General features: G+C 61.8%; 1 protein-coding gene across 1 annotated transcript in view; it reads left to right on the top strand.

Moving 5' to 3' along the window:
- Positions 1 to 171: 171 nt before the first annotated feature.
- LOC106819035 overlaps positions 172 to 474 on the top strand; it is a gene marked incomplete at its 3' end in the record, with an annotated part of 14,911 nt that continues 14,608 nt past the window's right edge. The window contains exon 1 of the mRNA XM_014823695.1: positions 172 to 331. Within this exon, the coding sequence (XP_014679181.1) occupies positions 172 to 331 (160 nt within the window). The remainder of the gene's footprint in view (positions 332 to 474) is intronic.

The raw sequence follows: 474 nt of genomic DNA, 5'->3' as shown, positions 1-474 counted from the left end.
CAGCCAACCACCCAGCCAACCACCCAGCCAACCACCCACCCAGCCAACCACCCAGCCAGCCAACCACCCACCCAGCCAACCACCCACCCAGCCAACCACCCACCCAACCACCCACCCAGCCAACCAATCAACCAATCAACCAACCACTCAACCCGGACCTCCTCATTGCAGATGCGGCGGCAGACGAGCATGCGCCGTTTGTCGATGATCCAACCCGAGCAGAAAGCAGGAGGAGGAGGAGGAGGAGGCCTCTACCGGAGGAACGTCAACACAAGGCAGGACAAGCGAACGTTTAGATTACAGTCGTTCGAGTCCGTAACGGAGTACATGCGTGAGTCCGCCACCGTGCTGTCTGTGTGGGAGGCTGGGTGGTTGGCTAGGTGGGTGGTTGGCTGGGTGGGTGGTTGGCTGGCTGGGTGGTTGGCTAGGTGGGTGGTTGGCTGGGTGGGTGGTTGGCTGGCTGGGTGGTTTGCT

The sequence above is a fragment of the Priapulus caudatus genome, unplaced genomic scaffold, assembly GCF_000485595.1.
Source record: "Priapulus caudatus unplaced genomic scaffold, Priapulus_caudatus-5.0.1 Scaffold2765, whole genome shotgun sequence".
NCBI classification, from domain to species: Eukaryota; Metazoa; Priapulida; class Priapulimorpha; order Priapulimorphida; family Priapulidae; genus Priapulus; species Priapulus caudatus.
Note: the sequence above shows the minus strand (reverse complement) of the source record. Positions and strands in the feature narration are given on the sequence as shown.